Source organism: Sylvia atricapilla, chromosome 5 (genome assembly GCF_009819655.1).
Source record: "Sylvia atricapilla isolate bSylAtr1 chromosome 5, bSylAtr1.pri, whole genome shotgun sequence".
Taxonomy (NCBI): Eukaryota; Metazoa; Chordata; class Aves; order Passeriformes; family Sylviidae; genus Sylvia; species Sylvia atricapilla.
In genome coordinates, this window is record NC_089144.1 from 59,129,529 (window position 1) to 59,152,570 (window position 23,042).

Sequence of the window (23,042 nt, forward strand, 5' to 3'; positions counted from 1 at the left end):
CTGAGATGAAAAGTTCATTTCAAGTTTTGCTTGTGGGAGTCATCACAGTCTCTGCTGCCTATTTCAGGCAAATCTTGAGTTTCCTTTGCTCATCACATCTCTTTGTGTGTCTTTTTAATTTTGCCTCTAACCTTCTATTTGTTGGGCTTTAATTTTAGGCTGTACTACCCTGAAAGCAAGGCATGCTCTGAGGACAGAGTGTCCTGAGTGTCTTGAGGATTAGAGAAAAAATGGGATCATGGAATAATGTTTTATGAAACTGAAACAACAATTCAACAAATAGTTTTTAATGTCAAGTTGCTTCCTTGCTTAACAAAGTCACTCTTGTTATTTTTTAGGATTTATATCAGAAAGGCTCACAACGGGCTAGTAACATGAGATTCTGAGATGTGTTCTTTTATTTCCACCTGATTTCTTTGAATACCATGTTATTACCTTTCTTTTTTTTTAAGGTACCAACTGAACCTCTTTGCAAGAATGTGCCTGGACCGCCAGTATCTCGCCATCAACCAGATTTCTGCTCAGCTGTCAGTAGACTTGATCCTCAGGTGTATGTCTGATGAGAGCCTCCCCTATGACCTGCGGGCCTCCTTTTGCCGTCTGATGCTGCACATGCATGTGGACAGGGATCCCCAGGAGTCTGTGGTGCCTGTCAAGTATGCCAGATTGTGGACTGAGATTCCTACCAAGATCACGATTCATGAGTGAGTTGAAAATGTTTCAAACTAAAGTACAAAAGGTCTTTGTAGGGTTAGTCTCAGAACAAAACGGTTATGGATGTCCAATGTCCACAAAACATGTGTGTGAAAAGGCATTTTGTTGCAGAGCATGGAACTATTAATTATTGTTACTCTTGGAAACTTCTATGGGCAGCTTTCAGTCATTAAATATTTTATTTTATTTTTCACTTTGTTCTTTTACTGAACAAGCTGGGGAAGATGGAGTGGCCTTTCCTCAGACCAGCTGCACTCCAAGTAATCCAATTGTGTCTCACGTGGCAGGTTTGTTAGTCTGGAACTTGGTTTTATACCTCAAGTTGAACAGAAAGCCACAGCTGGGAACCCAGAATTAAGACACAGCTGCTGTCCAGAAACAGCTTACAGAGGCTTTGGCTTTCACTTAGTAAAGTACTTAAGCATGTGTTAAATTTAATTTTAGAGAAAGGACCTCTGATTTCAGTGGAAACCCTGTCTGGCTCCATTGGTTTGATGGAGCAGCAGCACTGGGATGCTCCCAGCCAGGGAGTATCTGGCTGGAGAGACAGAGGAGGAAGCACAGCAGTGCAGCAGGCAGTGTTGTTTCTGTTAATGACCTTGTTGAATTGCCACAGCAAGATTTAAGAGTCCTATCTGCCATGAGAGTGCTATTATCATGTCTGTGTTCTATTATCCTGTCTATGTGTCTATGTTCTATGTTCCATTTGCTTCAAGCTTTCCTGGTACTCTTGGAGGGAAGGTTTGTACATTCACTTTCCTTTTCTCCAAAGAGTTGAACTGAATATTTTCAGAGCATCATCATCAGTTTGTTTCTTCTTTAGTGACAGCTGATCTTGGTATTAGAGGTGTTTAATTTTCCTTCTTTCTGTGCCTTATATTGTAGGTATGATTCCTTCACTGACTCTTCAAGGAATGAAATGAAGACAAAGTTTGCACTAACAATGGAATTTGTAGAAGAATACTTGAAAGAAGTTGTGAATCAACCCTTTCCATTTGGAGACAAAGAGAAAAATAAACTTACATTTGAGGTACTTCTCAGCTATCTGCATCCTACTTACAGTATTCCTCATTTCAGATAAGTTGACATTGCTTCTTTCAAAATAAAGCCAGTTGCAGAATAAGTGTAGGTGTAAAATAGCCTAAAGAAGCACCTGTTCCTAATTCCATTGTTCTTGGAGATGACTGGTACCGCAGAAAACAATATTCTTGTCTGCTGTGTTTTTCCAGCCTTTCCTTCTTTCTCCTAAGGTGGCTGCATTTCAGTGGAGGGGAGAGAGGATTTCTGGGGGGTGAATATTCCTGCTCTTTCTACATTAGTGAAATAACTTTTAAGGATTTTTCAGCATAAATTAGTGCTGGTTTTAATGAAACACTCTGAATAACTTAATCCCGTGGTTTAAACGTTGTTTGAAATTCCTGACAGAAACTTTACACAGGGCTAGATTTTCTAGGTTCAAATAGCAAAGAATAAAGGGGAAATGCTTACAGGTTTTATAGTTCTTCCTCCAGCCTACTTCTCTTTGTTGCTTTTGCCTCTGGCCATCTGAAACCACCTCTGTGCAAATTTATCACAGTCATCTTCCTCTTCTGCTGACTTCCATCTTCCCCAAAGCTTCTGCCTCTCTAAATAATTTCCCAGAGTCTTTCTTCTTGATCTTATATATTTTCACAGATGCAATTTTATCTTTTCAAGCCTTCCTAAATCTCACCTTGGTTTTGCTGTCTGCTGTAACCTGACTGACCAATTGCTTTGTCTAATTCTGACAAACATTTCATGTCACTGGCCTTAGTCCAAAAATCAGTGGGAAGACTTGTGCTAGTTTGAATGCCCTCAAGATCCGGACCTCTGTGGAAGCTGCTATGTGAAATGTGACCGAAAACCACAAAGACTGTCAGTACTTCCTTCATTTTTAATTTCTTTTTCTCATAGGTGGTACATCTGGCTCGAAACCTCATATACTTTGGCTTTTACAGTTTTAGTGAGCTTCTCAGACTGACCCGGACACTGCTGGCAATTCTAGATATTGTTCAAGTTCCCATATCGTCATACTTCGAAAGGCTGAGCAAGTTTCAGGATGGAGGTGAGATGAGCAGCAAAGGCTGTTAATCCAGTGGGTAATTAGCTTTTTAAGTTGGAAATAATTTATGGAAAATCTCATTACTCTTTCAAGGTTCTGTATTCACACATCAGCCCACCTACAGGAATGCATTGCAAGGGACATTAAGATGATCAGCTAAAAAAGAACCTTTTTGAACAGAGCTGCATCCGTCATGACTTGTGGGTACTGCATTGGTGTTGCTGCTCCTTTGCTTATTTGAAATTTCAAATTTTGTTCTAAACCTCAGTGCCCCTTGCTCTGAACATCCTGAGGGAGTTCAAACAGCATTTGCCTGGGCATGCAGATTTACAGTGGCTCATCTGTGGCACAGCTGGTTGTTAATCTTCTTAGCACTTCACTGAAAGGGAGAATGAGATGGTTCTGGTCCCAAAACGGAAGAAGTACCCAGTGGATGTCCAGAGGAGGCCATCCTCTGCCTGTGTTTGTCAGCTTAGAGTATTCTTTTTTGAACCCAGACCCCAATGCCTCTCTGACAGCCCTAGGACTACTCTGTATCTCCCACTGCCTTTCCTACCATGGTTTAAAACTGGGTTGAAGAATAAGCATGCCAGGAAGGTGCTGAAACACAGCAATTTAGTTTCTCTGTGTGAGTGGAAGAGAGGTGTGACAGTTGTGTGGGCTGAGGGTCCAGAAGACCGACTGATGGCAAATTTTGTTTTAATATGTATCTGGTGTTGCCAGCCAGCTGGCTCACAGCACCAAAATGGATGAGCTGTCTTGTTGGAAACAATTGTTTTGTGTTTTCTCTGCAAGGCCTTTTCCCAGCCTTGAGTTTTTCTAATCATCATTTTGCTCAGTCACTCCCACAGACGCCCTGCAGGAGTGTGCTGTTCTTCCCAACTTTTTTCTTCTTTGAGGTTCATACACTCTGGAGAGGTGTAGACTGTCATTGTCATCTCTGAACCAAGAAGTCATATGCTTGGTTCTCTTGATCTTCTCTCCATCGCTGCCAGCAGGCTTTACTGAAACCCTCTGGAAGTCTTTCCTGCAATGCAGTGCACACCAAGTCATGCTGTAGCTGGCTGCAGTCCCTCCTCAGCACTAGAGAAAAGACTTTATGCCCAGACACTTGGAATTATGTTTTCCCTTTTTTGTCCCTGAAAGACTGCATTGCAGACTCTCTTCTTAAATGGCTCTGGACACAGTTTGACTCCAGACACAGTCTTGGCATATTGGCAACATGGGACATGCAGATGTGGTTTTTCTGCTTAGTTCTCACTCTGCCCAAGCTTTTAATCCTGATTATACATCTTGTTCAGTGTTTTTACTCAACATTTATTACACATAAATTCATGTTTTGTCCTTAATTCCCTTTTATTTCTATCAAAGGGTTTCCTTTCAAGCTGTGTAAGAGAGGAAGGAACCACCCATCAAGTCCAGACAGACCTGCTCTCAGTAATATGAAATTCCTTAGCAATTCCATGCAAATCAATGAATTTGCTTTGAAAAAAATGAGTGTGAAGGAATGCTGCAAATGGCACCACCATGCAAAGGGAAGCTCAGTAGCCTTTTTAGAAATGCTCTACCACGTCCTGGAGTCTTGTTGGAAAATTTTTGTCAGAACCCTGGTTTTGTCTCATGATCTTTCAGCAAAACAGGCACAGAACAAAGGTGTGATTTTTTTTTATTAACTTCAGCCTTTGTACAGATTATTTAAATTTCTTTAGTGCTGTAGCTGTCTCCATGGCTGTTTACCTTTCAAACACTGACCAGTTCAGGTCAGGACGTGACAATCCATGAATGTTCTTTTGGTAGTTACCTGTGGGTTGGGTTGGTTTGTTTGGTTAGGGTTTTCCCCCTTTTTCTACTAATTCTATGTCTAGAAAGCCCATTGCTTTGGAGAGGTTTTGTGCTGATGGGGACTGTTGTCAGTCCTGTCTGCAGTCTTACAGGAGTCTGGAGATATTGGCTGAGCTGTCTAGTCTTAAAAACAGGCATTGAAACTTTGCTGTGGTGAGACAAGCTGTAAGACTTCCTGGAGAGACCTTCTACAGTCTTAGTAAAAAAAAAAAGGATATCTTTGGATGGTCAGATCTTTTCTTTAACTTCCCTTTTTCTTTTTGACTGAGCAGCTATAAATCACATAAACTGTGCCTTCACTTTGCACTTGACACAGAATGATCCTGAATGTGTAACTGCTGTGTCCAAGCATCTTGCCTTTCCTCCTGCTTTCCCTGGAGGTGCAAACTTACCTGCCCATGAGTTATAAAGATGCATGTGTCACAAGGATGGAGTTTAAACAGTATCATAACTCCTATTCACTATTTTTGAGCACCCAGCTCATAGAACTTCATTTTCAAAGGACACATTTCATGTCTGAAAATCACATCACTCAAGCAAAACAGGGAAGCACTTTTCCTTAAGGAGAACCACACAAGAATCAACCAGCATCACATTAGTTGCACATTGCCCCACTGAGGGATGTTGCAGGGCTGGAATTTCTGGGCCTCTGCATGTGTTGGACTGTAGATGATCTCAAGAGTGAGTCCAGAAGTACAGGTGTTCCCTGGGTCCTATGGAGTCTGGATCCACCTTGCCCAGGATCCACTAGGGATCCTGAGAAATGAACAGGCAGGCACAGAAATTGGTCTTGGGAATTTTTTGTAGCTCTCCCCTCACTCTGAGAGTAAGGACTGTTCACCATGCAAAGCTGTAGGTATTGGTTTTCAATTCTGTAGTAATTATGAGGTTGTACACCAAAGGTTTCCTTTCCCTTTTTACACAGATATCCTCTCTTAGAAAACTGTGTTGTCAGAACATATTGTTTTATTATCACCTGTCCTGTTTTTTTATTCTCTCTTTTAATTTACGATACTGGTTTCTTATGCTATTAGAAAGGATTAAAGTAGAAATTATCTCAGTCTAGGCTTTTTTAGATTTTGGAAAATGTGATGGAAATTTCTAAATTTCTAAAGTCAGAATGCTCTGTTAATTTTTTCCAGCAAGTGTTTTCTTACTCATAACTTCCGTAAAATACAGATAGATGGACTGTTCCCTGCCCTCTTTCAGGGTGGTGAGGGTCCTCTCTCCAGTCAGGTAGGGGTGAGGGTGAGTTCTTGTCTTTAGAGGAGGTCAGATTCTGCTCTCCCATATCTCTCCAGACTGCAGCATCCTCTCTGGCAGCTCCATTACTTATAACACTCATACCAAGCCTTTGCAGAATATTGCAGGTAGGTGTCCCTCCAACACATTATTACTCTAGGGATGTGCAGGTTAACATAGTTCCCTTTTAAAGAAAAAAAAAAAAAGCTTCCCTGAGTTGCAAAAATCGTTACATCGATGCTCTTTAAACAAACAAACAATCAATCACTTATGATTGCTTCTGTGGTGATTTTTTGTGTATATGTTGTGAATGTATGGAAATTTAAATTTTGGAATTTATAGAAGTTGCGGGGCTTTGTTTCAGTTTTTGTATTTGTTGGTTAAGTGTTTTCTTTTAAAGCTTCCAGTCAGGGATCACAAATGTCTAGGCATAAGCTTTAATTCAGTCAGAATGTATTTCATTCCTTGAGCTGAGGACTTTGAAGTGTAGCTCTAAACTCCAGTTTTGACAAACACTGAAAGCCAGTCATGATGCTTGAGACTGACAGTTTATTGGTATAAACAAATATGTTTAAATTTTATCAAGTATTAGGGGCACGATCTTGTAAATCTTTTGTAGAAAAAGTGCTACTGAATACCAGCTTAGGTTCTGTATGTTTTAATTTTCATCACTATTTAAGTGTAAACTTGCACAGATTGATAGGAAATCTATATTTAACAACGAGATTTTGTCAATAGTTCTGCCAATTCAGAAAAGCATTTATTTTCAGGTTCTAAGAAAAATGACTTGAAAAGAGGTTTGCCCAAATGGATAAGTCATGTAATTCCTATTCTACAGCTGGAGGAGATAGAAGGTAGCATCTCTGTAGAAGTTAAGAATTTTGGTCAGGATCTATGTATTTTACATGATAGGTTTTGTATTTTAGTTTTCTTAAAATGTATTGATTTCCATGGGAAAATCAGTGCTGAATAAATCTGGGGACAAGTAGGTTAAGCTGCCTTTCCACTGACTTGTTCCATGTCAGTAGTAACAAAAGCTTCCAGCATCTGATTCTGGTAATGTGAAGTTGTTTGGAACTGGTGAGCTGGATTTCTGCCTGGTTTGATCAGTCCACATTGTAGTTAGGATTTTGGGAAACATATTAATGATGGGTGGAAAAATGTGGTGAGTCTTGGCTGTGGAAGGCTTTCCTGGAGGTGTGGACCTCAAAATTGAAAGAACCAAAATTTCAACCAGCAGTCTTGAGTTTTCTTCCCTGTTTAATATTTATTTCTTGAGTACACCCACTTACTTCAGAAAAACTACTTGTTAAGTAAGGAATTATATATGACAAGTGTTGAACTGTTGAGGCAAATCTGCAACATGGGATGTATTTTTAGGCTTAGTGGAAGTTGCATGAAGACTTAATTAACCTCTTACCTTAAGAAGTCCTTTTCCCTCCTTTGCTTAAATTTGGAGCCACCTTGGTGGCTGAGGTAGTCCTTGATGTTTTCTGCACGTTTCTCTCTTAGTTTGGCAAAGATTCTAAAAACAAAGAATCGTAGCATGGCTTTGCTTGGAAGGGACCTTGAAGATCATCTTGTTCAAACTCCCTGCCATGGATAGGGACACCTTCCACTATCCCAGATTGCTCCAAGCCCCATCCAGCCTGGCCTTGGACACTGCCAGGGATGAGGCAGTCACAGATTCTCTGGTCACCCTGTACCAGGCCCACTCCCCACTCTCACAGGGAGCAATTTCTTCCTTATATTCAATCTAAACCTGCTCTTGTCAGTGTGAAGCCATTCCCTCTTGTCCTGTGGATCCTTACATTATTGTAAATGTTAAGCCTTACTTCCTCTAGAAAGCTTAATTTTGATGCCACTGTCAGATATTTTAACCAGAATTAAATTTAATGTGCATGTAATTTTCATGTGTGACCTTATTTCATGAAGACAGATTGGAGAAAACTGGCTAAGGAACATTTATAGACAAGATCCTGTAAAAAGTAAGGATGTATATTTTTGGAAATGCTTCTTATCTAGATTGTACCCTAACAATGAATTGACTTGAAAAGCTTGCAACCAGCTTCTTTTTTTGTTTCAGTGTGTCTTAAATTTGATTTATTTTTGTGGATATTTGAAACTGTTTTCTGTTTCTTTTTTTTTTTTTTTTTTTTTTTTTAATTTATATTCTAAAAAAATATATGGGTTATACAAAATATACTACCTGTATCCTAAAGAGGCATTTTTTTTTCTTAAGGAGAAAATGAGGATTTCATTTAGTGGTGCTGTCATTCTGGCACCTTTCAAGAACATTATAATCTCTTGCAGTTTTAATTAAAAGGTAAAGTCATTGCTTTCCTAGTAAGTGCACCCTGCTGTATCATTGCAGAGTAAGGAGCCAATCTGCCTTGTCCAATACTGCTAATTTATTCTCTGTGAATTAAAATGCACATCCTTCTCTAGGTGCTATTTGCTCTTTCAAATAGCTGATTTTAGTCAAACCATGCAACTACAGCATATGTCAGGTCTGAAAGAGGAAGCAACATGGAAGTAGCAGCAGGTAAGCTACACATTTACCATGCAGCTCGGTGCTGTTTAGTTGCTGTTGTTTGGGAATGAGAATAATGACATGCCAGGAAATGCATCCTTGAATTTGAGCTCCATATATCTTTGGAAGCAGTTCACAGTGCTGGGCACCAGCTGAAAAAGCCCTCAGTGGTACAAACCTGGGTTATCTGCAGAGTGTGTCTGTCCATCAGGAGCTCTACAGTTCTCCTGAGCCAGTGTCCACTGACATCAGTGGGAGTCTTTTGGTTTCCTTTGCTCAGTCGTTTTGAAAAAACAGGTTTTAAAAACTGTTTTTTAAAAACCTATAATAAGCTTAAATTGCTCCCACCTCTGTGATTCTCACATCAAATGTGTTGCCCACAACTGCCTAAGAAGATGCCTCTTTTTACCTGTTCAAACTGTAGTCAGATATCCCAGCTGCTTCATTTTGTGCCTGGGTCTGTATCTCGGTGGTGTGTTCCTCCTGCAGACCAAAGAGACACGAGATTCCATCCTGCCAGGGGCCAGAGCAAGGGAGACCTCACCTTCTCCTGGAGTCTTCAGCACTGATGAGGTCTGCTGCCTTCTCTCTGCAGAGGAGTGCTTGTGTTTCTGTGTGTCAGGGGACTCTTGTCCAGACTCCTGTCACTGTCGCACAGCCCAGGAGCCTCCTCAGCTCTAGCTCCAGTTAAGTCACATTTTCTTCCAGCCCTTTTGGCTGCAAGGAGAGGTCCACAGTGACTGGAAGCACCAGTGAGGCCACTGAGGGTTGAGAACAAGGCTGCACCTGCCTTTTCTGTGGTCCCTATGGGTCTTCTGTGTCCAAGAAGGACCAGATTTCATCCAAGACTATTAGAAATTACTCGGCTGTTTCTCAGCTCTGCATCTGTGTCTGTTACCTGCACTTTTGTCTAGTTAACAATTTGCAGTGTCTTCTTCGAGGCATACTTTGATTAGCAGGGCTAATGAGGCAGTGGCTGCCTGGCAGACTGGAGCAATAATTTATACCAGCAGTTTACACGAAAAGAAAGGTTACAAGAGGAAAAAGGAAAGTTAACTGTGTTAGTCACAGATATCTACAGAGAGGAAACTGCTGTTCAGTGCAGAGTATTGCCAGACCAAAGGGTAGGTCAGTCTGAGAGCTTAATTCTGTGGCATGAACCATTTCTCTTTTCTCTTTCCTCTTTCCTCTTTCCCTCATTATAAGACCTGTGCATTAATGGGATTCTAGAGACCATTGCTCTTCTAGGAATCAATATCTGTCTTACAGATGTAACTCAGCTAGGAGGCTTGATTCCCATGGTGCTTTTTACCCTCAAGGCCAGCATGCTGATGTATGTAATTTTTCCTTGGACTAATGTCTGTGGCATGAAAGCCATGCTTGACACTGCTTTGTGGTTTTGGGGATAGGCAATAAGTCCAGAGCCTGCAGAATGTCAGAAGAAAGTGAAGTTTTCTGGAGTTTCACTACGGCTGGACAGCTGAGAGTTTGTATATAAAAATGGGAGGGTTTGTGGTGAAGTGGAGGCTGGAGAGGCCAGATTCACTCAGGGGTTGGGTAGCAAATGTACGTGCATGGCCTACTGTAAGTTTTTCCCTTTGTTTTGCCTCATTACTTCTGAGGACTATAAAATATGGAAGTGATACCTCACCATGTGTCCTTAATGCCAGGCGTTAGGTTTTCTATAAGTCTTACCTGAGGTCAGCTAGTTATTGAGTGATGAAAAATGGTTTAATGAAGACATAAAGTGTGATTCTTGGCCTGTTTATGGTAGGTTCTGAAGTCTTTATGAACAAATTCTGTAGAAAACCTGTAAAAATTAATACCTCTTTCACAAACAGAGCTGTAAGGCTTTAATGCTTCTGGCAAATAACATACAGCTCTAAAGAGTTTGAAATAAAATGTGTTCCTTTAGGTAGTGAAGTGTTGTTATTATATGTCCTTAAAATGGCTGTAACTTTTCATGCAGAAAAATTAAATTGCATGAAGTAATGTTGCCAAATCAGCAAAGAAATTTAGAGCTGAAGCTGCCATTGGATTCTTAATCTTGCCCTTGGTATTTAGACACTGGTGCACACGTGGTTCCCTGACTGAGGATCCCCGAGGACTGGTGGTGTTGTGTGCTTTAGGATTGCACCAAAACTTTATTTGGGAAGCTTTCAGTGGAGCAACAGTGTAAATCTCACTGAAATCCCCAAAGCCAAGGATATTGGGAGTTCTGCTGTTGTGAATACTGCCTTAAAACCTGGTTGAATGTACCTGCACTGACACATGGGTTGAGATAAGGTCCTGTGTGCTGATTTTGGCTGAAGTGTCAGTGTCCTAATCAAAAGCATGCTCAGGCTTGATGACATCAGAGAGTTGTTTCTATAACTTAATAGGTACATAGACCATGTAAGAATCGTCATATTTTTGTAAAGCCTTTGATTTCTTGCTCCTGCCTCTTTTTTTTTTTTTTTTTTTTTTTTTTTTTTTTTTTTTTTTTTTTTTTTTTTGTAAGCAAGATTGAATAATATATTTGATTTTTATGGGCAGGTTAATGAAGGTTGTTGGGGTAGTGGATGCACATACATTTGTCTTTTCTGATCATTAACAGATTTCCTGAAGATCTGGTCAAATCTTTCAGTACCTGAAGGAAACCTACAAGAAAGATGGAGAGGGACTATTTACTCCAAAGGCATGAAGTGTCAGGACAAGGAGAATGATTTCAGACTGACAGAGAGAAGGTTTAGATGGGATATTAGGAAGAAATTGTTCCCTGTGAGGGTGGTGAGGCCCTGGCACAGGTTGACCAGAGAAGCTGTGGCTGCCCCATTCCTGGAATTGTGCCAGGCAAAGCTGGATAAGGCTCTAAGAAACGTGGTGGAAGGTGGCTCTTTCCCTGGCAAAGGGATTGGAACTGTGTGGTCTTTAAGGTCCCTTGCAACTCAAATCAGTCTGTGATTCTATGTGGCAACTCCAATTCAGGTACTTAATTTCCAGAAGCATCAGGCATCCAACGGATCCAGTTCCTAATGAAAGCTGCTGGGTGTTAAAATCCTTTTGAAAATATGGGCACATGTAAAATTTCTGTGTAGAGAGATGAGCACTGTGGGAAGACTGAACAGCAATGATAGTAAGAGCAGGCTTTGTCCCCTCATTGAAACTAGGGACCAGATCAGGTGCCCGTAGGTAATTTTTAAATAAACAAGGCTGCATGTTGGTTCCCTGGCATCTTGGAGATTTCTGTGGAGCAGAGGACTGCTGGCTATAAAGGTATCTGCCATCCTTTGAGGCTTCCACTGACTATTCACCCTCAGCTTCTGCACAGTTCTTTGCACTGTGTATGAAATATCCAAAACTCTGTGGGCCATGAAGAGCAAATTGGGGATGCTCCATAGCAATGGGCTGGGAACAATTGGAAGAAAAGGCACGAATTGCCAGCTGCCTCTGACAGTTGTTTTTCTTACTGAATACGGTATTTTGTCACTTATCATCCATACAGTATTGCATAGCAGATTGTTGTTTACTTTTATATTCTGCTTTTAGAATTTTTGCAACCAGTAAATGACTTATCAAGAAAATATGTTTATGTGGAAAATGAAGTGTCAAATTATCCAGTGTTTCGATTACTTGGGTGGTTGTTATTTTTTTCCCATAATTGACTCCTCTGAAAAGCCTTTCTTCTCAGAGAGGCCGCTGTGTTGTCAATCGTGCCAAATTGTATGAGATTATGTGCTACAGTTTTGTGACAGAAACTGATACTCATTAGGAAGTTGTGATCACTGTAATAAAAAGTAATGAAAAGGAGATGCACAGTTGTCTATTCAAAACATGACAAGCATTCTCTTCTTTCCTCTTCTTTCAGTGTCTGTCAATCTGCAGCTCCTTTAAATTACCACTTGTGCATAGTGAATTCACTCTTCCATTGACTAATCTTGTTGAGACTGTACATTCAATAGGAGACATTTCTAATGGGTCCACTGCTTATGGAAGGCTTTTGGCATCTGACTTGTCTTGGCAGAGGGACGAACAGAGAAGAAGGGAAAATTGGAAAAAGATTCAAGGAGATTTCCTCATGTTCTTTTCCTCTGTTGGTCTGAGCACTTTGCAGCAGTTTGCTGCTGAGAGAAGTGGTTGGTTGCACACATTAGCACCTCACAACATTGCAAGGACTGTTCTCTCCCTGCCACGCTTCACAGCCATATATAAATGTTAGTACCTTGACCTCAAAGAAAACAGCCAAAGACGAGGTCAGCAGGTTAAGGGTGGCAGTACCATATGGAGGCACAGCTCAGGCTTCTCTTCACTTATCTCTAGCAAAGTGCACATAAAAGTAATCAGGATTCACATCTACTTGCTCTCTCTCCTGATTTATCTCAGTTAACTAGCTGAGGCGGTAAGTTAATTTTTCCTTGGTCATTGGAATTCAGGAAGCACTTTGGAGATGTGACTAAGACCAGAGCTCCCTTATTTTCGTCATTGTGTGCACATGTGTTAAGAACTTAAATCTCTTTTATTGAGCCAGTGTATTTTGTCTTGCATTGTTGCAGGCTTAACTGACCAAGAGCCAGTCCCTTTTTCAGCTGCAGTAACCTTTCTGCGTGCCTTACCTCAGGGAAGCACACCCTTCCCTGCTGGGATAACTGTGTTCAGGCAAGAGTGCTGCTGGCACCTTGTGCTGTGACTGACAGATTTAAATCCACGCTTAACATGGTCCAGGCTTCCAAGGCTGGACAGACAATGCTGAGCATCACTAGTGCTGATTACTGGGAGATCTTTTGGAAGAGAAGCTGCTGCCCATTCCCTCTGTACATGAAAGATCTCCATGGCTTCTTTCACAAAGTAGAGCAGCTCCTCTCAGTGTTGAGACACATCAGCTGCTTCACTGCCCTCCATGAATATGCTGCCTGACTACTGTCTGCTCCTTGAAGAGGGTTGCATTTCATCAGCACCCTGCAAAACATAGTTGGTGAAATAACTTTATTGAGAAGAAATGCTCCAGTTGCTGCAGCATTTTAACTCTGGGAATGTTCTCTCTGTTGAAAATTATAGTCAGCATCAGGCAGCTGGTTAAAAAGTTCTCCAAGATGACGCCTTGTCTTCCTGCTGTTATTGACAGAAATAATGCAGTATTGAATCACTACCCATTTCAGCTGTAAATACTGAACTGGATTAAGTAGACTTTTCTCGTACTAAAATCCTTTCCTATGCATTAATGAAATGCTGTTTGAAATGGCAGGGATAAGAAGTACCCCCTTAATCCTCCTTCACTTTCCCACCTTTATCTTTTGAGATCAGTTGCATTAAGGTCAAGAGTGAAGGAATGCTGTGGACAGAGGGTTTGTCCTTATTGCTGATACTGTTGAGAAGCAGCTTCATAGCTGCCTCACACTGGTTTGTGCCACTTGTGTTCTGTGGGTAACAGGAAAGGACAGCAGTCACCTAATTTCTTTTTATTCCTAGATGCTTTTCTAGGCTCCAGTATCATTGGCTGACTGCCTCAGAGTCTTTCCTATTGCAGGTCTCTCACTGTCCTTCCTTAGAGGTGGAAAAAGTGGTCTTCTCATTTATGGAGGTCATCCTGAAATGCAGAGACAGTGACTAATTCCTTTTTCACAAAAGGAGCTGAATCCCATTCCCTGCCATGCCCTAGCTGCACCCCAATAATAGCTGAGAAATAAGCAAGATATGGTCTGGGCAAAATCCCAGCTTTCTTTCTCCGGGGACATGAGGTCCACCTAAGATGTCTGATATCTTGTCCAAAAGACACTAAATTTTTTGTTAGCTTTACACCGAGTAGATTTCAATCTTTAAAGGTGAGTAGGAACTTCTCAAGACAAAGTGGAATTCTTCTTCCTCATTTGGGACAAACTGCAGTTGTATCTTGTTTTTGAGAAGAATATCTTCTGGACTTGTCTTAGACCTAAGTGGTTTCCTTATCACTAGCCCTGTTGACTGAAGTTTGTTTTTAAAGAATTCCTGAGCTTTCCAAATGCCTTCTATTTTTATTTCCCTCTGCACAACTGAGCAAAAGGGATTTTGAAACAATATTGGGAGAGATGATGATGACTTCTCGACTGAGGTGTGTGGCAGGGGTATTTCAGGCCATGATGCAGCTGCCCAAGCTACAGGTCTTGTCGTGGGGTTATCTGCCAGCATTAGGACAGAATGAAATGGATTTCATTTACTTCAGTGTTTGAAGATGAAGAAGATGCAAAATGTTGGTTTAACTGGAGGTACTTTAAGGGTTGAAGGTCCTCCATGTAGTACTGTAGCTTTGCACAGGTACACTGAATGGTGGTCAATACAACAAATACTTGTTTAACACACTGGGAGAAAGGATTTGGAGAGAGGTATGCATCCCATGCTATTCCCACACTGTTTTACTTGATTTGAAAGGAAAATACACCATTTAAATTTTGTATCATGAAGGGTATTAGTGATGATTTTATTTGCTTTATGCATGTGTAAGCAGTTAGAACTTTCTGTGCCTGCCTAATGTGAGGTTCCAGCCCACAGTTTGACTTCTAGGTTTTTTCCCCTAACATCAAGCTAAATCAGAAGTACATTTCCCCCCTCTCTTTTGTAGGGACTTGAAGTATTATTTTCAAAAGACTGATTCAGAGTGATTGCACACCAGACCAGATGCTGAATGGGACCTCAAACCTGACACTAATCTGCCTCATTCACTTTGAAAAAGCACCCTCTTTGTGTGTTTCTCTTTTAAAGTCAGGGCTAAAGGCATCCTCTTTCCATACACATTGTAGTTGAGCTATATGGATTGAAAAAAGAATGGAATAAGAGGAGGATTTTGCCAACAAAATAAAATCCAGCCTTGGCTTTTTACAGCAGATTATCTGGGAAGATGGTTTCTTCAGTGTGAGTAAAGCTTGGCCATGGCATGGTGATTAAAGTGTACTGAAGGACAGACTAGAACTATTCAGGCTTCTCTCAGCAAAGCTGTATTTCCTCATTCTTTTCTTTGCCTTTAGTAGCCTAGGTCCTGGCACTCTTGCTGTTAAGGGATACTGTCATTCCTTTCCCTTCCTCCATCCATTCCTATCTGTGCTTTGCAAGAAAGGAAACTAATTCATGTAGGCAGGTAGCACAATATTCTCAAAATTTCTTGTCCCACCTTTGCAAGGAAGTCACTGATTCACTGAGTTGCTTTTCACATCAAAATTCACTATAAAGACCAGTATAATCCGTGGGAACAGATGGTATTTCTTGGTAGATTTTGCAGTGTACCATTGCAACCTGGATAAAGGTTTTACCACATAAGTGTAAAATAATTTTTTACCTCATGAATAACTTACAAAAGGCACTGTAATTATAGATACCAGTTTGGCCTTCAGGACAGCCTTCAAGCCTGGCATTCTCCTGGAACTCTTTTTTGAAGGAGAATGGTTGGCTGGTTGTGTCAGTTGGCATCTCATTTGTGGCATCTCATTTGAACCACACAAAGAGATTAATCAGACTGGCACAACCTCATATCTTTACTCTCTTTCAGTGTGACATATAAAACTCCTCCCATGTGTCTCCAAATTGCAGCAATAGATGGTATTAATAAAATGCCAATAAATTTTTTCTAATGATATAAATAGTCAGGTACTGGAATCGCTTGCCTAGGGGTGCTCTATAATACTGGATATGCAACACTCAATTTGCAGATATTCTTAAAACAGGTTAAATAAACCTCTTTAAGAAATTATCTTAGATGTGGATAATATACCTTCAGGCAAAGAAATGGGTGAGATTTCTTTAGTTCTGCTTTTTATCATTTATTGAGCATGTTAACAGAACTCTGGAAATATTTTGGCATTTTTACCATCTGTTGACCTGTAAGAAATGATATCTTGGAAAATCAGTGTAGAAAATTTTGCCTAATTGGGTAATTCGAATGAACTCAGGAACTGAGGGCTTCTTTCTCAATATGCCTCTTGAGACTGGAAAGGGGTCTGGCAACAGGGGTGTATGTGTGATATATAGCATTGTAAATGTGCTTTAGTCCTAGGAAATATGTCTATGTTTTTGTTTAATGCACAGGGAACAATGTCATGAGGACCATCCATGGGGTAGGAGAGATGATGACCCAAATGGTGCTGAGCAGAGGGTCTGTATTTCCCATCAGTACCCCTGACATACAGCCAAGCATTCACCCAAGCAAACAAGCCAGCACTGCAGACAGTGAAGATGTGATCGTAATGGACACCAAACTGAAAATCATTGAGATTTTGCAGGTAATAATGAGGGGTGGCATATTACACAGCAGTCATTTCACGGTTCTTTACTCACATAATTGCCAGTTCAGTTACCTACATTCTCACTATTCACTGGGCTGCTCATTGTAGAAATAACTCCTTGATATGAGGAAGGGTAGTCCTCTGTGTGAACTACTTGACAGCTGGGGTCTTCACCCGTTGTACCAACTTCATCTTTGAAGGAACAGGATGCTGCAGAAACTTTCTCACTGTAACTGCAACGATAGAACTTGTCCTCTAATCTGCCTCACAAATGTTTCCTGAAGACAGCTTGTCTGTTTCTAGTTTCTTTCACACTCATTTTGATTTAAGCATTTGACCCCTCTGTTGCGGTAGTTGGATGAAGGGCAGAATTTGCCCTTGCCCCGCTGAGGTTGTGTGAGGCTGAGCACTTCTGTGGTGCATTTAATGCATTTCAGATTTCCACTCTTGGGCTGAGAACAGTCTGTGGGCTGCTGTGATTCCTCCCAGCTGACCTGACAAGCTGTGTGACACCAGCCTGCCTCCTGAGATGCAGTTTTCACTTTGTGCTGTTAAGCAGTCAAGTGGCACACGCTTGCCCTGTGTATCGAATCCCAGTTTCTGCAATGCTAAGGTCCTGAAGGAATGTTTCAGTGTTTTCTATAAATTTTCTGGATTTGTTGGTACCAATGTCACGTTTGAAGGATTCCATTTGTTCTGACTGCTCATAAATTATTTAGATTACTCTAATTACATGTCATCTGAAAGGCTATCAATTGTTAGAATACACTCAATACTGCATTCTTTGGTTCCTTTACTTCGAAACTTACAGGGGAAGACAGAGTGTTATGAAATTATACGACCTAAATAATACCATTCACACATACTGCTTTTCATTTTCCTTGTTTTTATGACTGATTTCTCTCCATACTGTCCTGCTTTACTGGCTGGCGCCTAGGAGGATGATTCCAGGACCTTGTCCTGTGCATTCCCTGAGGGAATCACATTTTGTCTCAGCCGTTCATTTTTCACAGCACATTCATTGCAAGAGCACTCAGGATTGAAGAGCACTTAATCCTAATTTCTTACTTAATCTGTGGTTTGTTAGCTAAGAATTAGTCACATGGTCAAATTACTTCAGCTAAGCAAGTGGTCATATGCTGGATGAATGCCAGTAAATGTGCATATATATGATTCTAGCCCACAAGAAATACAAAACAATTCAGTTTCATTTAAAATGCAATGAAGAAGGATTAATTTAAATCATGTTACCTTTCATTATGGTGTTAACTAGCCTCAATGGCTAGTAAGAATATTTTAGATTTATTGTGCCAACAGGCATAGCAAGTACAATTGTGATTAAAGCTATTCTATTCTCACAACTATTTCTTAGTTTATAGTAATTTAATTCTCAACATATCTTCCTATTGCTTTAAGTAAAGACTGTTTAACTTAACTTATGATTTGTATTCTGCCCTCAGCCAGAATTAAACAGATGCTCTGATAGACTTAGTCGACCGTGCATGGACTTGGGAAATTTTTATTTTTAAAAATCTTGCTTGTGCAATTCTGGGGCAACTTAATCATGGAACCAAAATAGACCAATCCTGTTGCAGGGGGTCTGGGAAGCATGTTTGGCTTTAGCTGTGGATCAAAGAAACAGGTTGGCACCATTTGCTAAGTCACTTTTCAAATCACCTCAGCATATGTCTTTCATCCCCACTGATTGTAAAATATGTTAAATGATCTTAAAGGTATTTGATTATGTGCTTGCATTTCCTGTGGGTAAGAAGCCTCCCTGTGTATAAGTGTCAGCCCTTAATTTGATACTAATGCTTCCAGCCTAGTTATTTTCCTCACTATTCCAATATAAAAGCAGCACTTCCAGGTCTGAATTAGGATTTTTCCTCTGTGAGTTTCCAGTTTCACAGCTGGGGAACAAAAAGGCATTTTTCAGGCATCTGAGAGCATGAGTCTTGAGCCTGTTATGCTTGCTCTCTATTCCACTCCATGGGGCATGGGAATTCCAGCTGAAATATGAAATAATTGATGTTAGTGTGGGTTTGAAGGTTCTGATCTGGCTCGCAGGCAGTGAGGACAAGACAGCATGTTGGAGCCCCTGGACACAGCCAGTGGTGCTCAGCAATCCATAGGGCAGAGTTCAGGATGGGCAGGGTAAAGAAAGGAATCACAGAAAACTGGAGAATGTAATGTAATGGATTGTTTTTTCATAGTAGACTTAAATTAATTTCCTTTACTTTTTTTTTTTTTTCTTGTAGTTTATTCTCAGTGTTAGACTGGACTACAGAATATCCTACATGCTGTCTATCTATAAGAGAGAGTTTGGGGAAAACACTGAAAATGTTGACTGCTCTACATCATCCCCACCTGACACGCCAGGGACTGCCTCAGGTAAACCTTGCTATTTTCTTTCACTGCAAATTCTGGGTAGGCGACTGCAAACACTGAGCTCAACTGCAGCAGAAAGACACAGGCTGCTGCAAGTTGAAAAGCTCGTGAAAAACTAAACATTTTAAGGAATTCCACAAATATTTTTTTGCTGGGCTGTCCTCCCCTAACAGAAAAGTGACTCCTCTTTCCCCACCATGATATTTTGTTCTTTTATTTGTGCTCTTCCCAAAATACTGCATGGTGACAAGTGGAGAATGGTTGGGGATGGATGAGAACAGGTTTAAGTGAGGTGAACGTGGTACAGGAATGATTTGGATTTCCAGGGAGCCTTCCCATGCACACAGAAGTGCTCAAAAGGTCTGTGTGAACACTTGCAAGTAAAGGAGAATTGATCTAGTTGGAGGTGGGCATATGTATAACACAGGAGGACTAAAGTCTTAAGTAATAAGTTATATTAAAGCCATTCTAAAGCAAAATGACAGTGTGGTAAATAACTGGGTTTATGGTAAATATTCTAAAGTTCCTGCATACGCTTTGTTGGGGTTTGCTCACATAAAAAAAAGCATAGAAGTCTGACAATCTGTGTCATTTATGGGTCACTGCTGGTGGCTAGTACAGCTCCTTGTACTGTGTGGCTTTGGTTCATCACTACAATTCTCTTTCTCAGGAACAGTAATACACAATTTAACTCTGCCCCATATCCTGTTTGCTCTCTGCTACTCTTGCAAAAAGCAAATTTTGCGTAGTTGGGGAATGACTAGTTAGACCTTTACTTGATACCATCTGCTTTAAAAAGGAACAGAATTCCATTTTGCTTTGCAGATTAAAGATGATAATTTACCTTTTTTAAAAATTTATTATTATTTTTTTATTTTAATTTTTTTCATCTGATTTTTTTCCCAGCAATTGTTCCTGACATAGATGAAATTGCAGCTCAGGCTGAAACCATGTTTGCTGGCAGGTATATTCTCTGAAGTTTTACCTCTCTATATATTTATATATCTTTTTGTTAACGTCAGTATTTCTCATGGCCAATCTCTGGTCATTCTGTGCTTGTTTTTATAGCCCTTTCTCTTCCTTTGCCTGCTTGTTAATTGCATAGGCCATATTCAAATAGAAATGTGACAGGAAAGACCTGGATTTCAATCAAGCAAACAGCCCAGCTGGCCTGGATGGCTGTAGGATTGGGCTATGACCAACCACCCTTTTAGTTGTAAGAGAGTTGGTAGAAAGTTTTTGTCCTGTTCCCAAAGGCAGCTGGGGAATGGTGTACAGGTGTACTGGGCTAAACCACCCTGATTTTCTATTTATCTTATAATGCTTCACATGGGTGCTGAAAAACTACTCTTTTTCTGGTGTGTCTTATGGCTACAGCCCCAAATTTCCTTGTCATTGCACTTGGTGTTCAAACCCCTTGGCAAAATTGTGTCAACAGTAATCTCTTCTGTGGCTCCTCACATCAGGAGTGGGCTACTTGCCATCATCTCCTGGTCCACCAGAGGCCTGTAAATCACAATTTATGCTTGCAGAGTTTTGGAAGGGATTTCAGCTACACTGTGAACAGCAAAAAATAACCCATGGAAAACACTCACACTGGATAGTTATTACCATTATCACTATATTGGTTTAATTTTACGGGTGTAATTATAATTATACCAGTAAAAGTTAATTCCATTTAGGCCGTAGACTTTATAGTTTTTCTTGGAGCTAAGGAGAAGGATCTGCAATGTGGGCACTGTGATCTTTCCTCTCTCAGTCCCTCATGCGTTCTCAATCTTTACCAGCACAAGCAATGCCTCCAGGCCTCTCCTGAACTCCCATAATGTAAAACAACATACAGCCCTTGGCATCTGCATCTTTAAAATGAACAGAGAGACTGAATGGTTTCTTGGAAACATTATTTCTGCTTTGATATGTTAAGTGTAAATCTGCTTTCTGCCATTCCACATTATGAATATGATTCCAGAAATATGATGCTTTTGGCAATTCTTCCTATTTTTGATCTTATTTTTACTTAAATGAAATTTTAATAGCAGCTGAAAAGGGAAGGAATGAAAAGGAAAGGGTCAAATTAATCTCTGACGAAATGCAGTTTACTTCATTTAATTTGGATTGGGGATGAGCCTGGCTCAACTTATCCACGACATAAATGAATGATTTACAATATAGATTTTAATCACAATGTTTGACACATTTCATAGATACTTACTTCTGCTCCATGGTGTCCATTCTGCTACAAGATTGCTGCAGTAACTGTAGGATAGAAGTCATTATAAAATATGTTAAAGACATTTATAATTTCCTTCCTGCAGCATATTTGATTTGAATTTTAAGAGCTCTGTCAAGTGAAGATTGTGTATAGAGGCATGTTTATCTCAAGAGCTTTTATTTTTTCCTATTTACTTTATTTGGTCCTGCCCCCCCCCCCCCCCATTTCTGCTGCAGAAAGGAGAAGAATGCAGTTCAGCTTGATGATGAAGGGGGCAGAACTTTTTTACGGGTCCTCATTCACTTGATCATGCACGACTACCCCCCACTTCTCTCAGGGGCTCTGCACCTGCTGTTCAAGCACTTCAGCCAGAGAGCAGAAGTTCTGCAAGCCTTCAAACAGGTATGGGTGGGCTGAGGGTTATCCCAGGAAACTGAGCTCAGGGAGCCTTTCCAAAGGCTGCTCTGCTACTTGAGTTGCTGTCCGTTGCATGACAGTGTTACTGCCTCAGAGGACAAGTATCAGCAGACTTCTTTGGCCATATGTGCTGCTGTATATTATAGTTCTGTGCCCCTAGAAATTGTTATTTCTGGCACTGCATCCGTTAGGGAAAACATAAGTCTGTGGTGAGCCTCTCACAAGGATCCCTCAGGGACAGAGCCAGTGCCTCATGTTTGGCAAACAGTGTTCCCATATCAGCAGTGAGACTTCCCTCTCTTCAGGGCCACTCAGGCCAGGTATTGTTGTTATTCACCTGGTGCTTCTAATTCTAATTCAGGTGTCATTGCACAGGGCTCCCCTGCCTGATACAGCTGTGCCCAAACAGCAGGAAGGCAGGGATAGAGCCAAGCCTGTTTTCAGCTTTTATCCTGTCCCTCTGATAGCAGTGCATGTGCAGACTCCATGTGTCCCTGGATTAGGATGGGGAGATCTGATGTCATGGGGCTGCACCACAGAGATGCCTCTGTTACGTAACCCTTTGTAACATATGTTGATAAGAACATCTGATGCTTATTTCAGGAGCTGGGTAGCGTGTTGTCTCATCGTTATGTAAGGTGGGGAGGTTTCTCTCCTGTGCAAACAGATGAATGATAAAGACCTGAAAAGCTTTTGTTTAATGTTTTTGTTGTGCAGCATAATGGCCTCCCACCAGGTATTTAAAGTTAGGCTGTGCTGGTTAGTTGCATAAATAGCTGTTATTCCCAGGTAAGCACGAACTGATTTGCTTAAGGTGTTTTTGTGAGGGATGGAAAAGGCTAATGGAGAAATAAACAAAAAAGACTGTAGAGCACATGGAATAAGAATGGCTGCAGTTGAGCAGCATTCATAAATTCTGTAAAATAAGAAGATTTTGCCAAGCCAAGAGAGATGACTGTGATGAAAACTTTATATTACAAAGTAGTGAATATTTGCCTGGATGTAATGTAGTTTTAAAAACACCATCTCTATCAGCGTTGTCAGTGACCTTCATTTTTTACATGAGTATGATTTCTTAATAGTGTTTATTAATTTACTGTAAAGATTGCTGATAGTTTTTTGGCATATTATCTTCATTAATAATCTTGGGAGAACAGAGAGTCTTACAAAGAAAGAAAATGTGTAGGTCATGCTAAATCAAGAACTACACATAACAGTGAAAAAACCCAGATAATGTGAGCAGTACAGAAAAAGGAAAAAAAATGAGATTAATCTTAATAAGTGGCAACCACTCAGATGGTGAGAAATTCCATGAACCTGAAAGTCAGTTTGTCAGCTATATTCAGAGAAGTTTTTCTAAGCTGGCCTAACAGTGTGAAAGTCTGTTGT

At 40.6% G+C, this 23,042-nt stretch overlaps 1 protein-coding gene across 1 annotated transcript in view; it reads left to right on the plus strand.

Moving 5' to 3' along the window:
* ITPR2 (inositol 1,4,5-trisphosphate receptor type 2) overlaps positions 1–23,042 on the plus strand; it is a 248,309-nt gene that overhangs the window by 79,026 nt on the left and 146,241 nt on the right. The window contains exons 21-27 of the mRNA XM_066319661.1: positions 453–704; positions 1,600–1,744; positions 2,647–2,797; positions 16,440–16,633; positions 18,895–19,027; positions 19,931–19,988; positions 21,473–21,638. Of these exons, the coding sequence (XP_066175758.1) occupies positions 453–704; positions 1,600–1,744; positions 2,647–2,797; positions 16,440–16,633; positions 18,895–19,027; positions 19,931–19,988; positions 21,473–21,638 (1,099 nt within the window). The remainder of the gene's footprint in view (positions 1–452; positions 705–1,599; positions 1,745–2,646; positions 2,798–16,439; positions 16,634–18,894; positions 19,028–19,930; positions 19,989–21,472; positions 21,639–23,042) is intronic.